Source organism: Zalophus californianus, chromosome 3 (genome assembly GCF_009762305.2).
Source record: "Zalophus californianus isolate mZalCal1 chromosome 3, mZalCal1.pri.v2, whole genome shotgun sequence".
NCBI classification, from domain to species: Eukaryota; Metazoa; Chordata; class Mammalia; order Carnivora; family Otariidae; genus Zalophus; species Zalophus californianus.
Window position 1 is genome coordinate 161,710,483 of NC_045597.1, and position 26,533 is coordinate 161,737,015.

Consider the following 26,533-nt stretch of genomic DNA (forward strand, 5'->3'; position numbering starts at 1 on the left):
AATTCTTCCCTCCTTGAGGTCAGAATGGTATTTTCCAATACATCCTTTTAAAAGTTGTAAAGTTTGTCCTTTCATTTTAATGTTTAATATACTGGAAATTGATTTTTGTCTGTGCCAACCAATTGTCTCACCCCAATTTCTTTGGTGATCTGCTATGCCAAATCTCTCATAAATCAAGTTTCCATAAATGCAGAGGTCTGTGTCTGGGCTCTCTACTCTATTCTGTTCCACTGGGGGCCAATTTCTCTGTCCCTGCACCAATGTCCCACTGTATTAATTGCTATAGCTTTATAATAATATTTGATATCTGGTAGGACAAGTGTCCCCACCTATTTCATCTCCTTCCTCAGGAGGGTCTTGGCTATTTTTCCCCTTTGATTTTTCATATACATTTTATTTATTTATTTATGAAGATTTTATTTTTGTGAATCTCTACGCCTATTGTGGGACTTGAACTCACAACCCTGAGATAAAGAGTTGCATGCTCTACCGACTGAACCAGCTGGTGCCCCATGATTTTTCATATACGTTTTAGATTCAGTGTTTCAAGTTTCATGAAAAAATCCTTGTGGCATTTTCATTAGAAATTGCATTGAAATTATAGAACTCTCTGAGGATAATTAACACCTTTATAATATTGTTTTCCAATTTTTAAACACAGTATATCTCTTCATCTGTTTGGTTTGTCTTTAACGTCTTTTAGTAGTTTTATCATTTTCTCTCTAAGCTCTTACATATCTAGAGCAAAGGTCCTTGTAAGTCTATTTCCACTGTTTATTGTTTCTTTTGGTTCTTGCATATGGTATCTTTTTTTCCATGTGTGTTTAGTTGTTTTTGACAGCGATATGCTAATTTGCCTTGGAATTTAATTTGTGGGATATTTTTGAGGTCTTGAATGATTTCAAGGGAAGATTTGCATTTGGTTCTGTTATGTGCATTATTTTTCAAGAAATTAATTTTTGTATTTTATATAAGTGTTGGTCTGCCACTCAGATCTTGATTTCCTGATACCATTCCCCACTAAAAAGAACTCAGATATTTTGGAGAAATGGCCAATTCTAAGGCTAGGGCAGGGAAAGTATAAGATGAGCCAGGAACATCTTGGTGGGCCAGAACATTTTTTTACAAAGTAGTCAAAAAATGATGGGATTATATAAAAAAGACAGGGGAAGCAACTTGAAGAAATGTCCACTGGTCACAGATGTACAATTTGAGTACAATTTGACTTAAATCAAAGCAAATTATGTGGGTAATGGATTATAACCCACTGAATAAAATAAGAATGCGTAAGTCCATGCTAAGGTTAGCTGGCTACCTGGATAAGAAAGGAAGCACCTCCTTACAGTAGCACACCAAATAATAACTGGAGAAGAAATGATGCACTTAGAAAACCACTGTTTTGCAGTGTAGTAGTGATTGGCTCAAAGAAGAATTAGCAATGCTAAACTAGAGCAAAAAGTTTGATGAGGAATAAAAAATTTACGTTGTCTCAAAGTATCTCTCCACAAATTACTTATCAATTACAAAGAAAAAAAAGTAATTTATAGTAGAGAAACTTGGCAGACACCACCTTCACCAAGTGATTAGAGTTAATATTATCAATAATGGGACTGACTGACACAGGGTGCCTCCTAATAAGAAGCACTGAGAGGGGTACAATATCACTTATGCGGTTTTCCTGCCCAAAAAAATCCCGAACATCAGATAAATTAACTCTGTTAGAGGGACATTCTGCAACATAACTGGCCCGTCCTCTTGTAAAGGGTTGTAGGAGAGGGAAAATTTCCCTCTGTCCTCTTAGAGTCTGTGGATGAGCCTGCAAACTGACAACAGATTAATGGGAGAAAAGCATGTAAATTTTATTTGATGTTAAAAGTTTTATGTGACATGGGGGAGGGGCTTTATAGAAAGAAGAGAAAACCCCCAGAGAAGCAGCTAGGCTTGGAGGCTTTAATACCATTCTGACAAAGGATGATAAATTTGTAGGGAAGTGATAAGACAAAAGAAAGGGGTTTCTGGACTCTTTAGGGACAGTAAATTGTGGGATGGACATCCTCACAAGGGGAATTTATGCCCTACTTTCAGGCAGAAAGGGGGAGGCAGAAAGCTCATCATATGTTTGCTTTTGCTCAGTTGCCTTCAGCTCAAAATAATCTTTATACCAGAGTGGCATATTTTGGGGTGGCATATTTTGATCCCCTACTGGGTCAAGGTTTTAAAAGGCAAAGAAAGACTGAGGAATTGTTCCAGAATAAAGAAACCAAAGCGATAAGCCAACAAATGCAATGCATCGTCCTAGATTGGATCCTGGAGGAAATGGACCTAAAGAACAGTACTGGGACAAAAGGTAAAATTTAAATTTGGACTGTGGATCAGAGAGTAGTGTTGAATCAATGTTAAATTTCCTGATTTTGATAATGGCACTGTTGTTATGTAAGAGAGAATATGTAGAGGTGAAGAATTAAAGATCTGCAACTTACTCTCTCTACTGCTTCAGAAAAAAAGGAAAAAATGAAAGAGGCAAAACATTGGCAATTGGTAAATCTGCTTGAAGAGAGTTCTTTCTACTATTCTTGCAACTTTTAAGTTTGAAATTATTTAAATATTAAAAGTCACCACCAAAGTTGAGAAAAAGCTGGTGTTCCACCAAAGATAGCATAAGAAGCCCTGACCTAGTATGTGATCGGTATTTGTAAATATTTCCCATGCGTTTGAGAAGAATACAGATTCCTGAATTGTTGGGTACAGGTTTTTACATATATTCAAAAATTCAAGGTTAATTGTGTTATCCAAATCTTCTTTATATCATTTCTGTCTGTTTAACTTATCAATCAAAGTTGTGTTGAAATTGTTCACTACATTGTTGATTTGTCATAATTCCATTCATCTTTGCTTTATATACTTAAAGCTACTCTCGTTAAGCGCAAATAAATTTAAAACCCTTTAAAACTGTTTAGAAATTTAAAACTGTTTAAAACTGTGCACTTCAAGTCTTACTTTTGGAATAATTTTCCTTTCTTTTGAAGTAAATCTTTTAGAATATTCTTTAGTGTAGGCCTATCGGTGGCAAACTCAGCTTTTGTGTCTTAAACTCTCATTGTTGAAAGGTAAACTTGCTGGGGATGTAATTCAAGGTTGATGCTTATTTTTTCTCAGAACTTTGAAGATATCATCCCCCTGCTTTGTGTTCCGTTGTTGCTGTTGTGAGGTTTGCTTTTAGCCTAACTGTTGAGAAATTTGCTTTGAGCCTTATTGTCTTACTTTTACAGGTGATCTCTCATTTTAGCTAGATGTTTTAAAGATTTTTTTTTTTGCCTTTATTATTATTATAGAGTTTTCACTTTAAGGTGTCTGGTGTGGGTTTCCTTTTACTTACCCTGCTTGGTATGTATTGTGCTTCTTCCAGTTACAAATCATGTCTTTAGTTGGTCATTTCTTTCTTGAATGTTGCCTCTATTCCCGTCTCTTTCTGGAGCTCCAATGAAAGATTATCAGACCATGTTTTCCTATTATCCACAGCTCTTATCCTCTCTTTCATATTTCCTGTCTCCTTAACTTTCTGTGCTGCCTTCTGCATTATTTCTTCAGTTCACCAACCAGTCCTTTAAGTCTGTCTTAAGCTACGTATCCCTCACATATACAAGATATACACAAATGTATATGATTTCATTGATAAGCGTTTCATGAATTTAACCATGAATAATGATAACACAAAATAGAAATTCAATTTTAAGTTAAAATTATTGTCATTGCTTATTCATTCCATTCTTATTATTGTTTTCCCAGTAAAACTCAAAAAGTAATACAAAAATAGAGCAATAGGCATCTTTCACTGAGTTTACTGTTATTTGTTTACTCTCTACATAATTGTCAGGTATCAGGTGTTTACACCACGATTATCTTCCCCCATGTTTTTTTCTTTTCAGAGTGGTAAAAGGGGAAGTGAGTAGGGAGAAGATTGCCAATTGACAAAGGAAGGAAAGGGGGGAAATCCTATTGTGCTAGGCCATGAAACCCCATAGGGTACAAGCTGAGTGCATTTTATTTATTTATTTATTTATTGGTTGGGGGGTGCAGAGGGAGAGGGAGAGAGAGAGAATCTTAAGCAGGCTCCATGCTGGGCTCAATCTCCCAACCCTGAGATCATGACCTGAGCCGAAATCCAGAGTCGGACACTTAACCGACTGAGCCACCCAGGTGCCCCAAACTGAGTGCATTTTAAGAGGCAGATGAACATGAGGGAGCATTAGAGCCTTCGTCTTAAAGAAACTAATGATACCATAGAGTGCCAGAGCCCCTCATTCACAGTGAACCCAGGTGACAGCAGTGTCAGTGGGGGCCCAGAGCAAACAGACTATGGAAAACAGACAAGTAGGACATACTGGTTATTCCCAGCACTTAATACCAATGCTCTCTCGTCTCCCATCATCGTTTCTTCTTTCTTTCTGCCACCTTTTCAAACCTGAAAAGATTCTATTAGCAACTTCAATGTTTTAGGCTAATTACACCATTTTGTTTTTGTTCTTTACCTTTTTGTATTGTGTTAAAATACACACAACATAAAATTTACCATTTTAACCATTTTACTTTTTTAAGATTTATTTATTTATTTTAGAGGGAGAGTATGAGTGAGGGGAGGGGGAGAGGGAGACAATCCTCAAGCAGACTCCCCACCGAGCACAAAGCCTGACACAGGGCTCAATCCCACGACCCTGAAATCATGAGCCAAAATCAAGAGTCAGATACTTAACCAGCTGAGCCACCCACACACCCCGATTTTAAGCATTTTAAAATGTACAATTCAGTGGCGTTAAGTACATTCACATTGTAATATAACCATCGCCATTATCCATCTCCAAAACTTTTTGTCATCCCAAACTAAAACTCTGTACCCATTAAACAAAGACTCTCTATTACTCCCTTCCCCCAGCCCCTGCGAGCCACTATTCTACCTGCTGTCTCCATGAATCTAACTCTTCTAGGTACTTCATGTAAGTGCAGTCATAGAATATTTTTCTTCTATGTCTGGTTTATTTCACTTAGCATGATGTTTTCAAGATTCATCCGTGTTGGGGTAAACTGGGTTTTAAAGAAGGATTTATTTTGGCACACGACGTGTACTATTCAAAACTGACTTCAGGCAGCTGCTGGTTTTAGGACTATGAAAAGTTGTTCCTGCCTGAGAGATTGCAGATTTTTCCTGCTGCAACTTCCAAATATAAAGAGTGGCCCAGGGAAAAGCAAATGGAAATGTCATGTCACTCTCATACGTTATGTTGTTCTGAATTAATTTCAACAGTGAAAAATGAAATACCGATCCATTTCTCCCAACAACATTTTTGTATGTTCTTTATACCTCTGAAAAACCTAAAACTCCTGAGATGGTTGATTTCCCCAGAGATTGCCTAAGGAATTTGAAGAATCTTTTACTCTCTTAGGGAAGAATTTGTTCATGCTCAGAATAGAGGAGAAGTTAGGAAGAAAGCCAGAAGAAGTAAAAAACATATAAGTTGTTTCCTCTAACTTGACTGAAGAGACACAGTTGGAGCAATAAAATGACCCAGTGCATCTCTCCTTTCAGGAAGGATTCACTGGTTGACCCCATTGGGTCTTTTTACCCTGCAGAGGAAGTTCCCCTTCATCTACACGGTCTGCCCCAAGGGTATCTCCACAGAGCAGAAATCCTCTGAGCAGCCTAAAGATAGGAAGGGGACGAAGAGGGGGTAAGAAGAGCCACAGGATGAAGATTTGAGAACAAAGCAGAGGAGTAGAAGAAAATCGGAGCTGGCTTCCTATCTGGACCTAAATGTTCAGAATATTTTATTTATTTATTTATTTAAATTTTATTTATTTATTTGAGAGAGAGAATGAGAGAGAGAGTGCACATAAGAGGGGGGAGGGTCAGAGGGAGAAGCAGACTCCCCGCCGAGCAGGGAGCCCAATGTGGGACTCGATCCCAGGACTCCGGGATCATGACCTGAGCCAAAGGCAGTTGCTTAACCAACTGAGCCACCCAGGCGCCCTGTTCACAATATTTTAAATGTTTGCTTAAGGCTAGGCTGGGAGTGGGCAAAACAGACAATAGCCACTCAACTTGTTTACAAAGCAAATTAAAAAATACAATAGCTCTGAAGAACAAATGAAAAAAATCAGAAGACGAGTTGTATAGTTTTTAAAGAACAAAGCTTACGTCTAGAAAGCCTCTTTTGTTTTTCAAACTTAAATTGCACGGATTTATTTTCTTACCAATGCATTGATATTTATGGTACTTATGGGTATTCCAGGTACTGAAATATAATTGATTTAGGAATTTTGTTTGTCTTGCAAGTGTCCAAGTAAGCACATGGGCACCCACGTGTGTGTGCGTACACAGACACACACAGACTGTATATATATATATATATGTGTATATAAATATTAAAAATATAAACAAGTAACCTTAGACTCTATATTTGTTAGGTGAGAAAGGTTTTAATCTACCCCTAGGTGGAACTTAAAAAGAAAGTCTCTTTCTAAGGCACCAACCATACACATGCAAATGGAGAATTTCAACCAAATATTAGCGTATTGTTCTGCAACACAAACACCTTGTACTACTTGCATAATGGCCTGAATGTCTCCAATATTTTACATAATTCTGTACACTGTCCTAGGGGAGTAGAAGACAAAGGACACTGAGAAGTTGCTCACAAAGGGACTTCCTTCTTGGTTTCCTAAGGCCACTACTATGAAAAAGCAACAAGTTTTTCCCAAGCAATGAAAACCTTTTGAAGAGAGGAAAAAAGTGGACTGCAGGTTTAAACCTGGTAATGACCTTGGTTTTCAACCTTGTTTAAAATATACCATCAGGCCTTCTGGTGGCTTGTGAGCCCCTGGTGTTTCTGGTAGGTGTTAGGGTACTGAATGGAGGGTTGGATCAAGTCTTCAAAAACCAGCACATGTCCATTTCTATTTCAGAGCAGTTAATATACAATTACATATATGTTTTACACACACACACATTTTTTCATTTCAAAATGAAGTGGTTTGAGACCTTTCAAGCACATACAGAGAAAGCAGTGGGTGGAGACCATTTGATGGCATTCACCAACTCGATTTCCTAGTTGGCTTATCTCATAATTGACCATTGCTAGCAATCAGGATGGTTTTTGACCATTTGACAGTTTTCTATTACTTTTATTCTCCTCCGTATATTGTTTAACTCCTACCTTTTATATCTGTTGCTTTAAAGACAAGAAACAAACAAACAAACAAAAAATGGATTTTTAAAATACAAGCTAGTGAGGAGATTTACAATGGCAATAATTCTAAAAATTCACCTCAAGATACTATTCGCCAGATTCTTAAGTTATATTTGTCTGATCAAAATTCTTATATCACATATCAAGATGTCTCTAACACATGAAAAATAATTAAAAAGTAAATATGGTGGCCACTGTATCCAAATTGGCTTTTTAAAAATTGCCAATAATGTGATATCTTTTATTTACATATGTGCAAAATTCTGAAAATTAAGCCAGTCGGTTATTTTAAATGCAAACCAAATAGTCATGAAAACAGTTTTTATCTTTTTGACATAAGATACAATGATATTTCAATTTTCATTTTTTTTTTTAAGATTTTATTTATTTATTTATTTAAGAGGGAGAGAGAGCACTCATGAGTTGGGGGGGCGGGGCAGAGGGAGAGGGAGAAGCAGACTCCCCGCAGAGCAGGGAGCCCGATGCGGGGCTCAGTCCCAGGACCCTGGGATCATGACCTGAGCCGAAGGCAGACGCTTAACCGACTGAGCCACCCAGGCGCCCCTCAATTTTCTTTTTAATATAAATTCCATCCTCAAACCAGACACATTCTTAAACTTGTTTACCAAGAAATCTGCTTTCTCCTCCACAAGCAATTTAAAGTGAAATTAAATAGCATGTGTCTGCAATCTGATGGAAAAAATGAAAAGTTATCATATGTAATAAATACATATGAATAATATTAAAGACCGTATTTAAAATGAACTTGGTAATAAATTTTTAATAATACGATCATCTATAATAAAGTATTTTACTTAACTATCTTTCTTTATCATGCCACACAAGAAAATGTCAGGATGATTAAGGGAGTTTGCAAAATTATGTGTTTTAAGTGCAAAGAATTTGGAGTGAAAGGGTGGGACCATGAGGGTAATCCGTCACCTGGACCACTTTTATCTCTCAAAAGACTTATATGAATAAAAATGTGTGTATTATTAGCAAAATAAATCTTACCTCTTACTGTCCCTCAGGAATTACACTCCAGTTCGACCACAGAGGAAATAAATTTTATATTTCACCCATTTTGAGATGCCCACTCTCTGCTAAATAGGATACACCTTATAATCAGTAGCATTTTACAAGGCCATCAGCCAGGCTGCTGTTGGGACTGCAGGTACCATTGCACATGTGTGAACATCAAATGCCAGCCTCAAAGGTTGCAGAATGGTCGTCAGTGACTTGGAAGAAAGTCTTGCAGACAGGAGAGCTTTTTTTTCTTCTTTTTTAACTAGGAACCAAACGGTTATGGAGAGGGAGTGAATCAGACACGTTTAGTAACATTCTTTAAAGCAGGAGTCAAAAGTAGGTTAACTCTACGTAAATACAAGGTCAGCTTAGGAACCCAGGACCGATGACTCTTAGTTTTCTTATGGATTATTTTAAGAAATGCTGCATCATCAAACTCCTGATATAGAAGATGATCCCATGGATAAAAAGAGACATCAAAGAGTCTGAGTCAAATGCTAATGTAAAAAATTTTGGGAGCACCCAAACCAATTTATTTCACTTAATGTTCCATTTGTTGCATGTACAAGTATGATATGTGGTAAAATAATCTGTCTAATTAAATTTATAATAGCCCTTTCAATAGCTATAAAAGGAACATTCTGATTGTGTCATGGTTAAACTTGCAGGAGTTTTTCTTAATAAATTATTTACACTAAGGGTGCCTCTTACAATGAATGATAGCATCTTAGATTCCGTGAAAGAGAGCATTCAATTTGGAGGTTCAGTACTTTCGCTTCTTCTCATAAAATGGATAATGAACTTGAACGAGCCGAAATGTTTGCTATCTTTACTGTGTTCCTAAACGCTGGTTGCATATCATTTTAACTAAAAGCTGCAGGCTGTTCTTTTCTTTTTCTTTTTTTCTTTCCCAAGACTTTTAATAGCATGTGGCCCCTATTTAACCCCCCCCCCCAAATATTTACTGGGAGGAGAAATACTAGTGGTTCACTTTCACATGTATTGTTTCCTTGAACTTGTCGGGCTGACTCTTGTTTCCTTTGCTAGGGGTGCAGGCTGCATCTTTATTGAAATGTTCCAGGGTCAACCTTTGTTTCCTGGGGTTTCCAACATCCTTGAACAGCTGGAGAAGATCTGGGAGGTAAGAGGAGAATTCCTCTGAGGAAGAAGAAATACCTACTTTTCAAACTTTGAACCAAATTGGCTTTAGAGGCTATGAAGTAGTCCATCTGTTTTGAGATTTTATGCTGTGTATTAAGGCTGCGGAAACCGGGGTATTTGCCACAGGTATAAACACCCTGGGAATGAAGGCGGGGTCAGGAAACCGTCTGTTGCCCCGTAGCGGCCCCTGAATCCACCTGCTCCCTGTCACAATTTTCTCAACCTCCCAGGGCAATTTCTGCCGTTACTGCGCAAGCACGTCTCCGCCTCACCACCCTCAGCTCTAACTCTATCATATATTTGGCCCTGGGTCCTTGTCAACTGAAGATGAGACACTAAATTTCCACAGAACTCTGATTAAACAAAGGCTTACCGTGTCAGTGTGAGAGAAGCATACTATTTATCATGCTCTTCCAAAACCACATCCCTAGGGTGTGAACGTGCTTTTCTGTGTGGTTCCCTTTCTGGACTCACTATCCCTACCTCATTTGAAGATTTTATTTATTTATGTGTGTGTGTGAGAGAGAGAGAGAGAGAGAGAGAGAGAGAGAGAGAGAGAGAGAGAGCAAGCACAAGCCGGGGGAGTGGGAGAGGGAGAAGCAGGCTTCCCGCAGAGCAGGGAGCCGGATGCAGGGCTCGATCCCAGGACCCTGTGCTGAAGGCAGATGGTTAACGGACCGAGCCACCCAGGGATCCCCTATCCCTGCCTCTTTTTTGCCATGATGTACTTCTTTCCTTCCTCTTTGTAGCTTATGTTGCACGTACTACAGTCATGTGTATATTTTACTTTTTTTGGTGATTTTTTTCCATTGTGGTAAAATATACATAAAATTTACTGTCGAACCATTTTTAAGTATATGCTACATTAAGTACATTCACCTTGTTGTGCAACCATCACCACCATCCAGTTCCAAAACTTTTTCATCACCTGAAGCAGAAGTTCTGTACCCATGAAATATGAACTCCCCATCTTCCTTCCTTCCAGCCCCTGATAAGCTCTCATCAACTCCCTGACTCTATGAATTTGCCTATCCCTGGTATCACATATTAGTGGAATTCTGTAGTATTCCTCCTCTGTGTCTGGCTTATTTCACTTATATTTTAAAGGTTCATCCATGTTGTAGTGTGTGTCAAAGTGCTTTAAACTACACTGTTGTTATCCTGGATCCTGCTCCCTTTCAAGTTTGCTTGCTTGCTTCTGGAGCGTTCTTGTTAAGAGCCTCTGATAAGGGGTTTCTTGGGAGATATGGCCAGAGTGGGGGTTTTCTGTGTTGGTGAGGAAATTCGTCTTCTCTGGAACTCCTTTACAATTATGAGGCAGAAACACAGTTTTGTTAACACAACCACAGTTCCAAACTCTGAGGACAAAGTGAGAGCACGTCACTACATTCAGCGGTGTGTTATCTTTTATACTATTACAGTTCAAGCAGGGTAGAAACTTCAGCATTACAGACCAATCCTGAATTAGTGTTTCATTAAACATGTTCTACACAGATGAAAATAGGAAAGCTATTTTGGGTTCTATGATATTTGATGTAGGAATTGCCTCTTTGAAAGCAATGGGTCCATTCTACTCTCCCAACCTTTAACCATAACTGTTATTTACATTTATCCTGAGATCTCACTCTTAGGAATGAAGACATAATGAGAAATCCTGAATCTTTATTTTACCAACTTTCTAAAATGCCTCTGTGTGTGTGTGTGTGTGTGTGTGTGTCTGTGTGTCTGCGTTTTCATCTGAATAACTGTCACGTCTTTCTGATCAATTTTTTAGAAATCTAATTCTTGTAGTGTTTTTTAGCAAATAATCCCAGATGCAGTTCTAAAACCAGAATAAAATAAACTATGCAGACTTTAAATCCATTAATCAAAATGCCTTTGGTTTCCTTTCCAACAAAGGCAGAAAATAGCCCTGTGCAGCCCACTGTGATTTCAAACATAGCACTCACTATCTGCCTTCTAAAAGCCTTCAGGGAGAGAGTAGATCAACAATTTTTGGTTTTCAGTTTCCCAGATAGTGAAGTGGAGATTTGGTAATTTTCTCAAGTGAAAATGAATTCAATAACTTCCAGATAGAAACTGAGCATCAAATTGCCAAATAAAGGATATTGGATTTTTATTTAAACGTTAAAAATCTCAAGCTTAAAGATTTCAGTATAATATTTAAAAATGTTTGGTATCCATTTTGTTGGCTTTATTTAAACATAATACAAAGTAACCAATAATTCTAGTACCTATCACCTTAGAGAACATATGGATGTGGTCGCTATTTATTTCCTTTGTTGCTTTTTCTTTATTACCTTTGCTACATTTTCACTGTGCTTCGCCAGCCACCAGAAGACATATGGGTGCCTGTGAATCCCCTGTTTACGTGCACATCTGTACAAATACAGAAGATAGTAGGTTGAAAAAGAAGAATCAGCTTCCTATCCTCTGGCCCTCTCCCACAAAAGACGAATTAGTCCAGTTGGTTTTTCAAAATGGATCCCAGGATTCTTAGTGTTCCCTCAGGCTCAGGGTGGTTGACAGGAAAAGCCTATAATCCTCTCAGTAGCTTTTCAGTTTGTTTAGGGAATGGATCAAAGAAAGATTTTCCTGGGTGGCATGATTTTTTTATTGTATGAGAGAAAATAGTACTTCAGGGTCTTTTGTTTGAGGACAATCTTAGCGGGCACCACAAAATGTACCCCTCAGTCAGCATCCTAGTCAGCAAGCTGGTAGACATTAAGATTCTGGATTCTTGGGGCGCCTGGGTGGCTCAGTTGGTTAAGCGACTGCCTTCAGCTCAGGTCATGATCCCGGAGTCCCGGGATCGAGTCCCGCATCGGGCTCCCGGCTCGGCGGGGAGCCTGCTTCTCCCTCTGACCCTCTCCCCTCTCATGCTGTTTCTCTCTCTCTCTCTCTCTCTCTCAAATAAATAAATAAAATCTTTAAAAAAAAAGATTCTGGATTCTTCATTGATTATTATTAGTCATTGTTGGGCAGTTGACTTCCTGCCATAACAATTGGGCTGGCATCTATATCCAGCATTTTGCAGTTATTAGATTCTTTCTATGAGAGACACTTCTAAAAAGAGTTATGTTGAGAGATGCTTCTAAGAAGAGTTATATTGTATAGTGGTGTAGTGAAAGCTACTAGTATTTCGCTAATATTTCACAGAAACCATGCTATTCTAGCTCCCAGATATAACTGACATTGGACTTTTATGGTTATAGTAAAAGAATGGTAAAATGATGTCTACAAAAGAACTCGAAGTAAAAGCACCATTCCAGATCAGAAGTGTTTTGACTTTGTACTCCAAAAGACTTTTATTTTCATATTAATTACAAACTGGAGCTTCCATTTGGTAATCCACAGTATAAGTGAGCTCTCTCTCAAGTGATGCTGTTACTTTTACAGTCCACCAGTTAAAAGCCAAATACTATTTTCCAAGCTGCAGGGCCACCAAAGAAACAGGATGAGATGAATTTGGTAGGAAGGACTAGAGTTAGGTTTGGCATCATTTTTGGCTAAAATTCCACTGTCTAAAGGTCAGTAATTTGAATCCTTTTTAATTTGAGCACATTGGGGAACAGCTGAATCTCATGCTGAGGCATAATTCAGGCTACGTTCTTGTGTGTGTGTGTGTGTGTGTGTGTGTGTGTATTTAATCTAATGTAAGGCAGAGGGACAGTCACCCCTACCTCTTTATATCCCCGACCCCCAAAATAGCACCATGTTATATGGTGACCATGCCACAGAGATTTAGTGATGAGACTATGACTTTAAGCAAGGCTATATGATCTGCCTCAGAATAACAAGTGAGTTAGTGAAGACACAGGCTCAGGATCTGTATTTGGGTCCTCCTGAGAAACAGAACCAGTAGGATATATAGAGATACCTAAGAGGAGATTTATTATGGGAATTGGCTCGTGTGATTATGGAGGCTGAGATCTGCTGTCTGCAAGCCGGAGAACCAGTGTAATTCAGTCTGAGGCCAAAGGCCTGAGACCTGAGGGGATGCTGGTGTAAGTCCCAGAGTCTGAAGGCCAGAGAACCAGCAGCTCCAATGTCTGAGGGCAGGAGATGGATGTCCCAACTGAAGAAGAGAGACAGGGAATTTGCCCTTCTTCCACCTTTTTGTCCTATATGGGCCCTCAATCAATTGGGTGATGCCTGCCCACACTGGAGAGGGCATATCTCTCTACTCAGTCTACTGATTCAAATACTAATCTCTTCCAGAAACATCCCCATAGACACACCCCAAAATAATATCTTACCAGCTATCTGGGCATCTCTATTCCCAGTCAAGTTGGCACAGAAAGTTAACCATCACAGGACTGTAAGAATATACTGCAGTTTTGTCCATGAAGCTACAAACGTAGGAAACGCTAAAGTTTCTTTCATGTGTGTATCAGCTAGCATAATGTGGTGTGTATAATGAATTCTTCCCTGTTCCTCCCAATCTGTCCTTCATGTCTCCCGCCTCAGCTTTCTTTGTCTTTCTTTGGCTTTGTATAGGTGTTGGGAGTCCCTACAGAGGATACCTGGCCTGGAGTTTCCAAGCTACCTAACTACAATCCAGGTAACATCTACTTGAGCTTCTGAATGCTCTGAAAATTAGCAATGTGAAGGCATTTGCCACACAGTTACGGTGCCCTTCTTTTATTGTTAACTCAACAGTGAAGATAGGTCTAGATGAATTTTTAGATTCGTGTATTCCCTGCTAACCCTTTTACGAGAAGGACACTGAATGGTTGAGGTTAGATCAGTTCCCCAACTCTGTACAACAGCAATAGCAAAGCTGCAGAAGAATTTGGAATGACTATTACTGTGGATTCCAAATCCATTTCCAAATATTAAATGGCTCAAAAGACTTTTGAGCCCCATGACTATTATTGACTTTATTTGCTGGTTATTGTACCTCATAAAATATAAAAAGAAAGCTGATACAACAGAGGGGAAGTACAGGCTCATTAGACCTAGGACAGGCCAAGTAAGATGTCTCTAGATTACAGAAGAGTCCATCCATTGTCTCTGGACCTAACACTTGGTCATGCTCATCACCCATTTGTTCCTCCAAGACTGGCTCCTGGGAATGGATTTGGAAATGTTGGACATGTTGCCCATGGGGGAAGTCTTTGAGAAATAGTCCTAAGGCCATGTCAGAGAGATCAGATTACCTAGTAGTCACTTCAAGGATGTTGAGCCAGAAGAAGAGATAAGCAGGGAGCTACAGGATGAAGGACTGTATCAGAGGCTGGGGGAGCAAGTGATGGCCATACCAAAGCTGGACTCTTGCTGGCAGGATTAAAGGGGAGGTAGATGTGAACAGATAAGGACAAGATTGGGGTGATTATGACTGAAGTCAGATTTTCTAGTTCTCATACTGACCCATCACTAAATATGGACCTTCCCCAAATTGTTGTCATTACTAAATTTGGTATGAGATTATCCTAGAAGGGTCTCATGAGAGCAAGAAATTGTAGGAAGATTTAAAAGGCAATTAAAGAGGATAACAAAAGAGATAAAAGGCCAGGGATTTTTTTTTTTCCTCTTTACTCCCGCATATAATACCTTTGCTCAAACAGCTATACATAGGGATCAGGCATCTTGAACCCACCAGGATTATGAAAACCCAATAGCAAGCTAAAGTCATTTCAGCTGCCTTATGAAAGATCATATGCATTGCTAAATGGCCTTAGTGTCATTTAAAATAATTTACCATTTCTAACTATTTTGTTCGAGTGTAGCACCTGAGAAAAATGCCACTTTGGCCACAAGGCTTGGAATAGTACCTTTTCCTTTTGGTCTGAAACAGAAAAAAGAACAGGCCACTTGTAGAGACCATGGTCTAGTCTGTAATAGTTTTATCTCCAGCTGTCATGGTCTCTAGGAGAACCTGGTTCTATTTTCCCACCCTGCCCATCTATACCTCTCCCTACCCACCTTCCTCTCCAGATGAAAATGGAACCCCTCAGCTTCCTACCATGGATGCAAGCAGAAGTTTAGGGTCACAGATGGGCTGTAGAAAACAATTTGGATGGTGTTGATACAAATCTGCTATGGTGAGCATATGCTGTTCCTCCAAACTTCAAACGTTTGGGTTTCAAGTTGGTTCAGGCGAATAAGCAGTGATCCTTAACAGGGAATGCCTTGGTGAGAACAATAATGATGGAAACTTGGTCAAAATGCTTCCCTGCCAGATTCTGCACTAAATAAGAAAACTGGGTCCCAATAAAACAGTGAGAAATTTGTTGCATTTTTCATTTTGCTGTCATTTCAAAGTAATGTGCAATTTTTTATTTATGAAGAGAATTCTCCAGGCCCAACATCAATAGCGTTCATATTCTGCATTGTTTTTCTAGTAGGGATTTAATTTAATTCAAATAAGTAAAAAAAATTTTGAACACCTACTATCTGCCAGGTGCTATATTATGTATTCGGTCTGCACAGACAGATCTGGTACATTCTTCAATGTCTGAGAGCTTGGGTTTGTATTCATTCATCCACACTCTTTCACCAGCTCTCCTTATTGCGGCGGGGGGGGGGGGGGGAGGATCATTTGTGAGCCCCGCTTCCATGGGCTTGGGCAGTGTGTAGCTGTGGGCCAAGCTAAGCTTATGAAAGAAAGAGAATTGTAACTCTTCCTTAGCTACAAGGAAGATGTCTAACTCTGTATCTGTAAATCTTCAGCGTGGGGTCAGTACTACTGATAACTCAATCATAAGGACTGTGTTTTAAAAGGGCCATCATCTGTGTTCTAGGACCATCCCCTTATGTCGATCGAGAAGTCCCTTTGAACCACCCCCCGCCCACCCCCCATCACTGAGCTGCTGCTCCCCAACGTTTGAACTCCAGGGATTAAGAGAAAAGAAGAGGGGATGGGAGTCAGAAAAATATCACAGAGGAGAATAGTAACACCATTCTGGATGAGACTTCCATTGTTTTCCTTTTCATTCAGTAGTAGTAAGAGTTCCCAAACTTTGAATTTAGCCATATACTAATTTGAGGGAGACGAGAGCTGAAAACTTGGGAAAACCATCCAATGTCCATCAATGCCTACTCTACCCTTTCCCAGACCTTGTCTGGACTATGTCTATGAGGGGAACACAGTTTCTGTTTGTACAGGCTTAAAAAAACACCTGGTGCTGACCCACCTGGACAGGTTTCTCTGGCCAATTTACCTGTTTTCTTGGGGCACTGATGAGCAGGGTTGTAGGTTTTCTAGCCATCAATTCAGACTCTTGTGCCTGATTAAATCTGGGCAAGGGAAAAGAGGTATACAATTTTAGACACTGGGCTTCCTTTCCTTCTCTCTTTCTTTTTCTCTTCCTTCCTTCCTTCCTTCCTTCCTTCCTTCCTTCCTTCCTTCCTTCCCTCCTCCTACCCACCCATCCCCCCCCACTTTAAGCAAGCTGGCTGAGAACTCTGTGTCCTCTACTTCAAAGGGCCAGTTGTCTTATTTTGATGTGGGCAGATTGAGAAGTAGGCTTTGAAAAGTAGGCTTTTTTTTGTTTAATCTTTTCTCCTGGGATAGCTTTCAGAGCAATATATCCAAGTGTCAGTAAGGGGGTTCTGACGAGCACAGATTCCCAGACTCTCAGCAGGATCATTCTCTAACAGAAATATAAAAGTGAAATATTAAAAACCCTGGAACGTGAACTCCATCTGCATGGTAGCCAGTGGCTTGCCTGCTTGCACCATGGGAAAAAAAGATCTTGAAAAAAGAGGGAGGAGAGAAAAAGTGCTTTGAGTACGAGGTTTACAGGTTTAGTAGAGCATAGTAACATCCCCTCAAAGAAGTGGGTGTTGCTCTGTGACCCCCCAAAATGCTCTGCCTTTGACTCAGCCGCCAGAACACTCACCCTCCCCAGGCAAAACACCTCCTTTTCACATGCTAACTGAGGCGCCTGTGATTGGCTGAACAATAAACTGGTCACACTTGCTAAAGGCCTGCCATCTCTCACACAATTAGCCAAGACACATTAATCAAACTGGCAGTGAACTGGGGCTGTGCTGGCCTCTGGGGGAGGAGGGGCTGTTGGCGTGCGTTTTGGTGATCCTTAATAAGAGTCCATAGGAAGCAATAATAAAGAGCAACATGCTGGAGGGGATTCTACTAACAGAAAGCCTGAAAAGGTTAAAGCCCCAGCTCATGCCATATCTGGGATGTGCTAGGTTTATGGCAGAGAGGATCCCAGAAGCTTAAAGCAGACTGGATATTGGTCTTGGCTAAAATCTGCTCATACAAGACAGTAGTGTGAATTTAAAGGGTGGACCCCTATAGACAATTTTACAAAGTTCCCTGGCCCTCTTAGCTTCCTCTCCTGCCTCCCCCCTCCCCAAAAATGCACTCGGGAGTCCCTCCCCTTTTGAGCCTCCAGCACTTCGAATCCAACTAAAACTAACAGGAATAAAGCATATATAAGAAGTGGAGAACCATTTAGAATCAATTAAGAGAAAATATTAACTGGCAGGGTATTGGTCCTAAACTAAGTATTTGGAGGACATAAAAAAGAGTTAATTTTGAAAGAGAAAAAAAAAATAAGCCAACATTTGTACTTTCAGTGGTAATATCTTCCTTCTTTTCTTTTCCGAATTCCCTTTAAATAGATTTTCCAATGGCAATATAGAGCTAATACGATCCTACCTTAGAGACCAGTTTGCTACAGAATCATGTAAGGCTTTTAGGAGCACCAACTAAATATTTAGACGTTTCTCGGTGAAAGTAAACGGAGCCCTTATTCCTCTGGAGGTTGTCCAGTCACCATCTCATTAGATGCAAAGATCCTGTGATAAAGAAAAACTTTTTGTGTGTGTGTGCCCACAGGATTGCAGCCCAGTTGTGGTTTGTAATGTGTCATTGATTGTTTCATCCAACTCTTTTTGCTCCAATGAAAGGGTCTGCCGTGGCTCTGTTTGCTTCCTTAAACACGGGTTTTGAAAGCGCTCATGCTGTGTGAGCTCAAATCCTAGCATTAATGTACTGCTGGGTTCATTTCACTACGCTCAAAAGCGCTGAGTTTAAATCCCTCTCAATTCCATTTGAGGCACCAGAAGACTTTATCCTTCTCCACTAATGGTTCCAAGTTTACATCTAGATACTGGGGGTCAAGGACAGGAGAGGATTTAGAAATAACAGTGCATGACATTAGTCAATGCATTTGCCAAATTGGCAATTAGTTCCTGATGTGCGTGCAAAGCATTTTATTCCTGTCTCTTTGATGCTTGTTCCCATTGAGAAGGGAATAGAGTCCACAGAGGCCTGCAGACTTTTAAAGAAATATCTGCTGAAAATCATGCCTGATTTGTGACATGAGCTCAGCTGCAGGGAAGCATCCGGGATTATCCTGGTTCTTTCAGCCCCGGGAAAGAACCCTGCACATGGAAAGATTTTCCACTGGAGGAACTTAGTGGAAATCAAAAGGCAGAAAAGCAGCACTAAAAGCCCTGCGGGGACCCAGAATCCGATGTACTAGAAACCATAGGCAAACGGATCCTGCTGACGCCCAGTCATCTTCAGGATGCCTGCTTTTTCAACTCTTGACCACCAGGTGGAAGCAAGAAATAACGGGCGTGGAATACAGACATTACATTATAGCAATCTCACCTTAGACTCGGAATGTTCTCTTTTGACCTGAGATCCAGTGTGAGAGCTTCACTTCGTCTGACACCGCTATGGGACAGCTGATGATTGCGATCTAAAACGATCCTTGTCCCTACTGGGGTGGCAAAGAGCTACCACGCTTTGGGCTCAAAGGGTTCTGAGTGTGTCTTTGTGTGTTTGCTGTGAGCACGATGTAAGATCTGCATCAGCATCCCCTGTGTCACACGAGCTGTTAGCCGAGGGAGGTATGCGGTGGGCTCAACAGGGAAAACAACGGATAAGAGAGGTTTTAATTATGGACATCAGCACCGCACAAAATGGCAAGTCGAAGCTCCACCTTTTACTACCTGGGGCACTTGAGGAAGTACCCTAATCTGCAAAATGGGAGCAATCCTGTCATTTTAAGTGTTTCCATGCCCCAGGCACAGAACACACATAATTGCTGCTTCTTGCTACTGCCTGCGGTGTTAGGCATGAGGAAGCAGGTTTCCTCTCAGGTCCACCCGGAGGCATTTCCTAGCTGGGAGAGGAGTCAACGCCTGGCCAAACCTGGTTCTCCTTGCATTAGCCATGCTGCATCCCTCAGTCTCATTTTGCAGGGTGGTTCTGAGAAATAAATGAAATCATTGAACCTTAATCTGCCAAGGTGCCTAACTTCTAGTAGGTGCACACAGTAAGTTAGTTCCCGTTGTTTCGCCCAGTATGGAAGTTCATTCGGTGGTTCGGTGACTTGCCAGGGTTCCCACTCAAGGCAGGTGTGTGAGAATTGAAGTTGTGCCTGTTTTGTTTTTTTTTTTTAAGATTTATTTATTTGAGAGAGAAAGAGAGAGCAGGGGGAGGGGCAGAGGGAGAGAATCTTCAAGCAGATTCCCCACTGAGCAAGGAGCTCCATCTCACCACCCCATGAGATTGTGACCTGTGCCAAAACCAGTCGGATGCTTAACCGACTGCGCCCCATGAAGTTATGCCTGTATTTAATGTTGAGCTCCCTTAGAATTCTCGATTCTTTGATGTTAGGCACATGTCCCTGTGCTAGAACTGACTTCTGTTTGCTTGCTTGGGCCTAAACTTTGCCTGAATTCACTGTCCCTAAGAGCAGACCCTCAGTTTTCCAATTTCTACCCAAGTCAGTGTGAGCACCTGTTAAGGCTCTCTCTTCTGATGAAGGCTCCATTCTGTACACCCCCCGCCCCACTTAAAATGCTGTGAGAAGCCTGCCCACTATGACATGGTCTCTTCCCTGGCAGAGTGTCTACATGCTACATAATGGGTGGCCAATAAAAGCTACTAAATCACAGAAGACATCAGTGTTATCTTTGTTGATTTCACCCCAAGCCTGGCATGGTAGCAACAGTGCTAAAGATTTCTACAGAGCAACCTTGACCACTTCTAGGGTTTCTAGTAATTGATACATGTCCCCTAACTGGCACATAGTAGCGAGCCAATACCTATCTATTAAATGAAATCAGTGACCAGGAGTTAGAAAACGTGCAATTCTACTTCTAATCACACCGTCTTAGGTCTCTAATAATCCTTGTTCTGCTCACTTGGCCAAGAAAGTACATGTAAGTTGTTAGTCACCTTATTTCTGGATAATAATAACTCCTGTCGACTGAGCACTAGCTTGAGTTAGGCACTTTACCTACAGTATTTTACTTTGATTCACAGCAGCCCTATCAGATAGGGACAGTGTTATCATCCCTACTTTACAGATGAGAACACTGATGCTCAGGAAGCCTAGGGTCACCTAGCCAGGAAGGGGGTGCTCCAGAATAGCTAGACCTGTTGGATTTCAAGGTGATGCTCACAGCTGCATCCACCTTACTTTCCAGCTACTGAAGAGCAAATATGATGACAGTATGGTAATAAAACAATGCCCTAGAGTGGGGAGCAGCTAAAAATGAACTCTCCAAGTTCATTTCCAAATGACTATGTCCTTCTAACTAGACTTGGTTTTAGAGTCTGTGAGCTTGGGGACATGTTTTTGGAATGTAATGTGAGGGGAGTCCCCATCCTGGGACCCTGGCAGCCCTGGCTTGCCAGAGCTAATGTGTGAACCCTGATTGGGCTCATTACTTTTGCACTTCTGCAAGGCTGCAGAAAGCTCCTGGGGAGTTACTATTAACATCTTTATTAACCCGTCCCCCAAATCCGTCAGTGCAATTCATTTAGATACACAGCCTACTTTGATCTTCATTAATAGTTTCTTCTAGTTTCTACATTTATTTTTAGTTTTCTCATCTTTAATTTATTTGGTGGCAGTTATTAGTTTTTATTGAGGCGGACTAGATGATCTTAAAGTAGTTAAGATTAGGAAAAATTGCAAATGAGTGAAAGCAGGTAAAAAAAAAATCTTTTTTAAAGTAAAACCTGGGACGCCTGGGTGGCTCAGTCGTTAAGCATCTGCCTTCCTCTCAGGTCATGATTCCAGGGTCCTGGGATCAAGTCCAACATCAGGCTCCCTGCTCAGTGGGGAGCCTGCTTCTCCCTCTCTGCCTGCCGCTCCCCCTGCTTTGTGCTCTCTCTCTCTCTGACAAATAAATAAAAATAAAATCCTTAAAAAAATAAGATAAAATAAAAAAATAAAGTAAAACCCTACTAGATTCCTTTCCAGTTCAAGAAAAGGAGCCTTAAGATTCCAAATATCATGGAAATGGCTCCACCTGTAGGCCCCTCCCCCACCTTCACAGCCAGTGCCCAGTTGCACCCACCTCTGTAAGGCACAGGGCAAGACACGCCAAGCAGGCTCTCTTGGGGTACTTTTACTTTTCAAGGATAAAGTTTAGTAAATTTATTTCACTTTTATTTTGTATCCAAGCATCAATTTTTCATTCATTTAACAAATATTTATGAATGCTAGGTGCTGGGGACTAGGAGATTAAAAAATAAATAAGACATCGATACCTGCCTTCAAAGAATGCAGTCTGGAGGGGAAAAATATAAATAATACAACGTGGAAAGTATTATAATAGCAGCATCCCTTGGGGGCCTCTGGGAACACTAAGAAAAAAAGCCCCCCTTAGTTTGGGGAATTTAGGGACTGTTTGAGAGAGACAGAGCTGGGTCTCAAAGATGACTAAGTGGGCTTTCTCCAGGTGAGCAAGAGGGGGAAGACATTCCAGACAAAAGAACTTGACACTAAGGAACAAGAAAGCAGGTTTACTTGATATTATATCAACCAGGTAAATTGCTCAAGGAAGCCAGAATGTTAGCTTTGTGGTGGTACATTGCTGGAGGTTAACCTGGAAGGGTAGATGGGGACCAGATTGGGAAATGCTCTGTAGTCATCCTAAGGATTTGGACTTTGACCAATAAGCAAAGAGAAGGCATTGGAAAATTTTTAACAGGGAAGTGAAATGGCAGGATTTAAATTTAAAAATTGCTGGGAATACTATATGTAGAATTAAATTGGCAGTGTATCCGAACCCAAGTCCATCTGCCCCATGCACAGCAGGTATGCAGCAAGGAGATCAGAAGCAATGTGGCCATGATTTAGATTCTAGAAGACAAATACTAAGTCTCAACTAGAGCAGTGGCAATGGAGAAGGAATGGAGGGGACAGACCTAAACCGCACCTAGGTGGTTAGAGTCAAGGGGGGGTTGTAACTGATGGGATTCAAGTTGTGCGGGAGGAACCGATGGATCTCCGGTGGGTGAATGGGAGGGCCATTCACTGGCACAGAAAAGAAAGGGGGAAGGATAGGTTTGTGGGGAAAGTAAGGAGTACACGATTGGAACATTTTGAGACTATGATACCTATGGGACCACCAAATGAAGATATGTAAAAAGCAGCCAGAAATACAAGCCCGTGATTATAAGGGTCCAGTGTAAAAATACAAAATTGGAAGTAACCTGATTAAAGAGGTATTTGAAGCCCCCGTGTGAATTCAGTTACCCAAGGGAGAATGTGAAGAGAAAGACTACGATCAGGGCGCCGGGGTGGCTCAGTGGGCTAAGCGGCTGCCTTCAGCTCCGGTCGTGATCCCAGGGTCCTGGGATCGAGCCCCACATCGGGCTCCCTGCTCGGTGAGGAGCCTGCTTCTCCCTCTCCTGCTCCCCCTGCTTGTGCTCCCTCTCTCGCTGTCAAATTAATTAATTAATTAGTTAGTTAATTTTAAAAAAAAGACTAGGCTAGAACCCTGGGGCACCAGTCCTGAAAGGTCAGGCAGAGGGAAAGGGGTCTTTGGAGGCTAAGAAGGAAGAGCCAGAGGGGCTGGAGAAGACAAGGAGATGATAGTAATCATAATACCATGAATATCATATGGCCATAAGCTCGTTGGGGGACGGGCAATACCATGTCTGTGTCGGCCCAGTGCTGAGCACACGTGACAGCTCTTAAATATTTGTGGAGACCACAGGGAAGTGGTAAATGTTGTCACCTGATGCATCATCAAACACCATACACACCAAATGCATGATCAAGCTATAGCTCGGGGCACCTGGCCGGTTCAGTTTGTAGAGCGCGTGACTCTCGTTCTCAGGGTTATAAGTTCGAGCCCCACATTGGGTGCAGAGATTACTTCATAAAATCTTAAAAAAAAAAAAGCTATAGCTCAAACATCCTTTGTGGGGGTGGACAGATTGTTAAACATGGTACTCCCCCCACCCCCTGCCCCCTGGAGACAAGCGAGAGATTTCTGATTATGCCCATTCCCTTCACCTTCTCCACCCACCAGGAGCAAGGTCTGGCCTCCCCTTCCTCTGCAGAGACCATTACCTTAGAAAGAGGCTTCAGAGGATGGAATATTTTCTTAGAATCCACAGAAAGTTTTGAGGCAGGGTTAGAAAAGTGATAAGCTACAAACGTGAGTTGGAGTGCCAGGTTCAAACGCCAAGGCGCGTACTTCGGGGGAGCACTGGCTTTCAGCATCCTGATGATGGCAGCCAAAAAGAATCTACAGCCTGGTAAAGCACCAGAAGAGCCAAGCTTAGACTTCTTGAGCCAAAGACTGAGGAAGTCCACGGCTGTGAGGGCGTTGAGTGTGGTTAAGTTGTGGGGAGGGGGCGGGGAGTAGAAGAGCTACAAATTTTTGCAGTGCAGTTTTAAAGTTACTGCCTGAGATAGTGAAATAAGGCTAACAACATTATCAACTATTTAAATATATGGTATCTCAAGAATGCATTGTATTTGGGAAATTCCAGAGGTGTAGTTCAGTAGGCTGCATTATAAGATAACCTTAGGGTGATTGTGGTAAGACTATAGAAACCAGAAAATGTTTTACCTTGAGCTAAGACTCAAGATGGTTCTGGTGATGTTTTATCAATCAACCAGCAAATCTCTGTTGACTTGGATCTGTTGTAAATGAGCTTTCTTATTTCACTTATGAAGTGAGACTTATGAAAAAATGCATTATTTTAGTATGGGAGCCACACTTCTGCCCTCATTTTAATTTTATTCCATTTAGTTCGGAAATTACTATGTTCGGCTTTTTAAGTTTCCTTTTGCAACTTCACTATTCCTACCTCAAATTCCAGTTGAATTCAAATGAGAACTCTTTTAAAAAGAAAGGCAGAAGGAGATGGAGAAAAAATCGGTCTATTGATTCACCATCATTTTTGGAAAGAGGGGGTAAATAAGCTACCTAGAGCCCTGTTCTCTCTGAGGCTCCTGAAGCCAGAGAAACAAACACCTCTTGAAATGGTGCTGTGGAAACCGCCTATCTGTGGATCTTTCTCTCATTGATCACTTGCAGCTTAACTACTGGGAAAAATCAATGGGAGAGAGGCAAGGTCATCCGGCATCAGGTTATCTGCAGGAGCGGGGGAGGGCCGACCACAAACAAGCACAAACAGCAGCCTGACTCTGCCCTGGGCCCATCAATCCCTCCATCTGATCTAATGTAGCTACAAACCAGATGGTGGAAGACACAGTCTGGCAAGACATGGAGCCCCAAGTTCAATGTCGTTACACTGCCTCCTGGGACAACTCCTACAGGTCACCCTTTAATGGCAGAATTCCTGAGGACTGATCTTTCCCTTGTCATGCCTCCTCCTTCACCTCCTTGAAAACATAAGTATGCATCAGACACTCTGTTCTGCAATTTTTATATATGTTGATTGGTTGAATTTTCACAACTAGCTCACTTGAGGCAATGGGCCCCAGAGAAGTGTGTGGAAGTCACTTATGAGTGGTCGACCCTACCCTCCTTGCGAGACCAGCACTTTCTGCCTCATTTGGCACCACACCAGAAATATCTGGAGATTATTAAGAACAATAATGACAATACAAAGACAGGCTAATGCTGGGCTGTCCCCAGGCTCACCGAATCAGACTCTGCAGGGTGGGGCCAAGACTTCCTTTCCGTTCAAAACTCTCCCAGGTGATGCTAATATGCAGCTTGGCTTGAGAACCACTGTGTTAGACCACGCTGCCTCTTCAAAGTGAGAGATGAAAACAAGGAAAAAAAAAGAAAAAGGATTAAGACTAACATTTGTCAAGCCCCTACTATATACCAAATGCTTCATTTTATCTAATCCTCCCAAGCAACTAGAAAAGCATTCCCATTTTACAGATTTGTAACTTCCGAGTTACTAAACCAGAGAGGTTAATTTCCCCCAAATCTCAGAGCTCACAAGTGGCAGAAGGGAGATTTGAACCTGGGCCCCTGTTCGTGTTACTCTAGCACGCAGCTAAGAAGCACCCCTCCAGCCCACACTGAAGACTCGGGAGAAATCAGGTGGGGCTTGTAAGAACTAGAGCTCGGAGCATGTTAGAATTTCACTGCAATGAAACTGCAAGTTACTGGAGGAGAACCATAGGGCAGAAACACCTGAGAAGAGAGAGGAATACATGGTACATCAGACCAGAGAAGAGGCAGAAAGGAAAGAGGCAAAGGGTGAGGAAATACTAACGTTACCCTTGCCGTCCTGATTCTCACAAGAGCCCAATGAGCAGGAGCTATAATCATCCGCCTTCTGTAGACGGGATGAGATACACTGAGGCTCTGGGGGGTCAGGCAACACCCCCAGGTTACACAGCGGGTAAGCGCCACACTACACGCTCAAAACCCAGCTCCAGGGTCCTAACTGCACGAGCTTTCCATTGCCCACCACTTCTCCAAGGAAGAAAAGGAAGAACAGGATTATTTTGTTTCTCGCTCAGAGGCAGGCACTTGACATTCATTATCTCACAAATCCCAATAAATTCAACGAATAACTTTGTCCTCGAGTGGCGAATATGACCTCCAACTTGGGTTAAGGAAACAGGTGGTGATGGTTAAACCACCTTGCTTGAGGTCTCAGAGAAGCTGCAGCCACCGTTGCAAACCCTAGGTGCAATGTTCAAGCCCTGACTCAGCCAGTCCCAAATCCATGTACCACAAGAACAACGCTAAAGTTGGAAATAGTTTTAAAATACTAAAGGCTCCCAAAACACAGAGCAACGGGCTCTAGGAAGGGAAAAACAAAACATGGGAGAGCACTGAAATGGATTTCATTACGTTGACTGGAAATTGGTTTATGACTGAATGAGGAAATACTTTAATTTTGTTTGGCCAGGCAGGAACCGTAAATAGGC

At 41.3% G+C, this 26,533-nt stretch overlaps 1 protein-coding gene across 2 annotated transcripts in view; it reads left to right on the forward strand.

Moving 5' to 3' along the window:
• The window catches only part of CDK15 (cyclin dependent kinase 15), a 78,168-nt gene that overhangs the window by 29,730 nt on the left and 21,905 nt on the right, over positions 1-26,533 (forward strand). For both annotated transcript variants that reach the window (XM_027590802.1, XM_027590803.1), the window contains exons 9-10: positions 9,315-9,408; positions 13,929-13,992. In XM_027590802.1, the coding sequence (XP_027446603.1) occupies positions 9,315-9,408; positions 13,929-13,992 (158 nt within the window). The remainder of the gene's footprint in view (positions 1-9,314; positions 9,409-13,928; positions 13,993-26,533) is intronic.